We start from the raw sequence: 4,314 nt of genomic DNA on the forward strand, positions 1-4,314 counted from the left end.
CGGCCATTCGACCGTATCCCGAGTACACAACCCATAGATGTAATTATCCAAAATGCCTGAAGCAATCCTGCATTATGATTACTGTGTGCATAAGGTTTGCCCTAGCCTGTGACTTGCACCCCTACTGTGCTACCTACATACTCTGTATCATGTGCATTAATTGTAATGTGTCTAAAGCGCCTTGCGTCCTGTTGGAGACAGTGCGCTGTATAAAATCAAATTTACTTACATAGTACTGTACGTTACGCAAACTTCCCATGTTTAAATCATAATGGTAACATTTCTTTGCATTTAAATCATTACTTTCAGAAACATGTCTACAGACAAATACGCAGAACACCTGAGAGACTTTATACAATTATACCGGTCCCATCCCTGTCTATGGAAGGTGAAATCTTCAGATTACAGTAATAGACAAAAACGGCATGATGCTATAGAGTCTTTAATTGAAATGAGTAAACCACTTTACCCACTTGCTAATGCCGCGTGGGTTAAAAATAAAATACAAAATTTTCGTACTGTGTTTAAGCGCGAGTCGAACAAAGTTGAGATTTCCAAAAAATCCGGGTCTGCTACATCTGAGGTTTATGTACCTCGTCTATGGTACTATGATCTATTACTGTTCACAAGAGACCAAGAAGCAATGCGACCTGCCATAGACAATTTTTCAATACTTGAAGATGAGGCAACACCTACGGATTCCCAGGATACAATGAAAGATCCATTAAGCAGATCGGTAAGTGTTCAAAAATGGTCATTTTTTAGAAACTATAACTTATTGAAACATGTCATGTACATTGTCCAGATACTCAATGGTTAACAATATGAAAGACACACAAGAACTATAATATGGTGTTTTATTCAAAAGCCAACACACAGATTTACATGTCTAAAGAAATGATAATATAATGAAACATTGAACCAGTAACATAAATATACAGCAATCAGCATAGTACAGTGCCTAATAAACTATTTTAAATTATGGCACACTAGAGTAAACCTCCTATTTTTGGTCACCCTGGATCCTCTAAAACAAAAAATTATGCAGTGTCTTGCCATGCTACTGCTCCTGGACCATTGAAATAGCTCATGTAGTTTTCTCGAGTTAACTTGGCAATAGTAGTAGAATTGCGTGCATCGGCCATCTGCACAGGTGTCCAGGTGAAATTGTCACTTTCAACATTTAGATTGTCATCTGTGAACTGTATACTATTTGGAGTTTTTCTTCTCAAGTAGTTGTGAAGGACACAACAGGCCAAAACAACTGCATCTAGTTTATCTGGACACAGCATTATAGATGTATGAAAAATTCGAAATCTGTTACTGAGAATACCAAATGCATTTTCTACAACTCTCCTTGCCCGTGACAATCTATAGTTAAATATCTTCCTTTGTGGAGTAAGGTCCCGCTGTGAAAACGGTTTCATTATGTGCAAATGTAATGCAAATGCTTCATCCGCAACAAAAACAAATGGTAGACCAAATTTTGTTTCAGAATCCGAAGGTAAATTCAGGTCACCACTGTGGAGTTTTTCACAGAATGTTGTTTTCTCAAAAGAGCCCCCATCAGAAACTCTTCCATTTGCACCGACATTAGCATATATAAATTCATAATTAGCATCTACTACTGCCATTAGGACAATGCTAAAAAAACCCTTGTAGTTGTAATAATATGAGCCACTGTTTGGTGGAGGAGTTATCCTTATGTGTTTGCCATCTATTGCTCCTCCACAGTTTGGGAAATTCCATTTTTCTTCAAACGCTTCAGCAATACCTTGCCATTCTTCCAATGTAGAAGGAACCTATATATATATATATAGGAGAATGGAAAAAAAATGCTGTTAAAACCTGTTTTCAATCATGGTGTCTTTTTCCTCTAGGTGTCAACTACTGCATCTTCCAGCACCGAGCCACCAAGTTCTCCCCAACAACCCAAAAAGAAAGGTTCACAAAAGAACTTGGATAAAAGGCAAGAAGACAAAGCTATTGAGGAACAGGCCGTGTCTCTTCTTCACAAAGCCACAGCTCTACTAAATCAGCCTTTTAATGAAAATGCAGCAATAGCAGCCATATTGGAAGCAAAGTTGGAAGCTTTACCACAGCAAGATCGCTACCATGCACAAAAGCTTATGTTTGAAATATTGCATATTGCCTCCATGGGAGGACTGAATGAGTATACCTTTATATCAAATACATATTCTCATAGGGGACCGCATGACACTAGGCTACAGCGTGTTGACTTTAATATGTCAATACCAAATATCTCACAACAACCACCCGCCGAAATGTATGACAGTAGGACACAGTATTTCCCTCAGCACACTTTTTCAGGTCCCCCTCCGCACCCTTCTCCTGAACAAAGATCTTCTACCCCTATACATAACAATCATGCAATGCATGATTTATCTTCTGACCACAGTATTGTTTAAAATCTTATATTGCAGTAATAACAATGTGTAAATTGCTTTCAAAATTGTTAATTTGCTGTAATAAAAATGAGTTTGGGAACAATTTCATTCGTCAATACACTTACCTTCAAATATTCCGCTTTTAACACGTTAATAATGGCTCTACAGGTTTCCGGTATAATGTTACCGAGAGCCTGTGCAGAAATACTGGTTGAAAATTTCAGGTCTTCAAAAGAACGGCCAGTGGCTAAAAAGCGCAATGTGGCCACTAGTCTTTGCTCAGCTGATATTGCCTTCCTGAATTTGGTGTCTTGTTTGGTGATATATGGCGCTACAAGTTCAAGTAACTCTTGAAAGGTGTTGTCAGTCATCCTTAAGTAATTTCTATAGTCCTCTGGGTTACTTTCTCGAATTTCTTTCAATAACTCCATATGAGACTGTGTTTCTCGGTTTTTCAACCAGTCTTTAGTCCAGCAGCTTCTGTTGATATTCTTCCTTCTCTTTCTCTTATTAAGTAAAATAAGGTTTAGAGCAGCAACAGCAACTGCAGCTTTAGCAAATTTTGCTTTGACACTCATTTCTCCTTCTTGTCAGATGAAGTGTTGATTTTCACGTTAAAAGGATGTTTTGAATTCACAGAAACCTGTATTATGCAAATGATGGTAAAAAAACATCATTAGAGGGGTGGAGGAAAAGAGAGGTGCAGAAGTGATAGGGGGGGGGGGGGCAAGGAGAAGCCCCGGGAGCAGCTGAACTGGTCTCTGCGCTGGCCAGGTAGGAGAGGGACGGACAGGGGGAAGGAGGGGGCTAAGGAGAAGCGCCGGGAGCAGCTGAGCCGGTGTCTGCGCTACCCAGGTAGGAGAGGGGGGGATGGGGGGACAATAGGGGGGCGGCTAAGGAGAAGTGCCCGGAGCAGGTGAGCCAGTGGAGAAGGGGAGGAGATTCGGGAACTGCTGGCGGCCGGAGCCCCGATCAATGGCACCAATCTAAACGGACTGACAGCCCTGCAGGTGGTACCCTGCAGCCGAGGGGCACTTCCCAACAGCCGGCCCAGACTGTGCCCTGTGTCAGTGGGTGCTTGGACCCCCCCATGCCCTGAGCTGAGCACCCAATAGCCGGTCACATCCCTGCTTCCCTGTACGGGCCAACACTGTGTCATGTTCTGCCCTAGGCTGCTTTCACACTGCGAACCTGCTTTAGACCCGGTATTTACATGCGATGTAAAAGGGGTTAAACTTTTTCTGATCCATTTCAAATACCTGGTCTAAGCAGGTTTTGCGGTGTGAAAGCAGCATTATGCAGAATCAGGGAAGACTGTTCATTTTTTTGCAGCCTTGAACACCACTATAAGAGAACATTGTATTTGTTTGTTGATATATTGAAACATCTGCACTTACTATGTATCTTTGTGTAAACATTGGTAGAATTATGTGTATGGATGTTAATTGGAAAGTCACTGCAGCTTCAAGTCCTTCATTCTTTATATTTTTGTTGGTTTTTGGGTAATAATTAACGATTTCTGTGATCCATGCTGCGGCGGCTGCAACACATCCGGAGGGGACAAACTGGATGAGCTGTATTCCGCTGGGGTCCCCCCCACACACCGCAGCATATAACCGTAGCATACACACACACCCCACAGCATATACAACTAACCGCACACACATACCCAGCAGCCTATAACCTTAACCGTACGGTACACGACTGGGGATGTGGGGGAGGGGGGGTTATGTATGTAGGACGGCGATTGCTGCGCTTACCGATGGGAGCTGCATGGGGACGGGGATCTCCATCTATCTATCTATCTATCTATCTATCTATCTATCTATCTATCTAGGTATGGGTCATTAGCTCTACATACATTGGGCCGACCACTGCAGGCCGATAGGCCTTAGGTCAACAGAGA

At 42.0% G+C, this 4,314-nt stretch overlaps 1 protein-coding gene across 1 annotated transcript; it reads left to right on the plus strand.

Annotated features, from left to right (window-relative positions):
- Window positions 1–266: 266 nt before the first annotated feature.
- LOC146058983 (uncharacterized) lies at window positions 267–2,762 on the plus strand. The gene is made up of 2 exons (XM_083171156.1): window positions 267–736; window positions 1,881–2,762. Exons 1-2 carry the CDS (start codon window positions 314–316, stop codon window positions 2,427–2,429), a joined length of 972 nt encoding a protein of 323 aa, XP_083027282.1. The 5' UTR covers window positions 267–313; the 3' UTR covers window positions 2,430–2,762.
- The last annotated feature ends 1,552 nt before the right edge of the window (window positions 2,763–4,314 follow it).

This window comes from Crinia signifera, chromosome 2 (assembly GCF_055691185.1).
Source record: "Crinia signifera chromosome 2, ASM5569118v1, whole genome shotgun sequence".
NCBI classification, from domain to species: Eukaryota; Metazoa; Chordata; class Amphibia; order Anura; family Myobatrachidae; genus Crinia; species Crinia signifera.

Excerpts from the sequence above, each read along its gene's own strand:
- LOC146058983 (XM_083171156.1), top strand. The coding sequence starts at position 314 with ATGTCTACAGACAAATACGCAGAACACCTGAGAGACTTTATACAATTA. Across the intron at positions 737-1,880 it reads AAGATCCATTAAGCAGATCG|GTGTCAACTACTGCATCTTC; the intron begins GTAAGTGTTCAA and ends TTTTTCCTCTAG.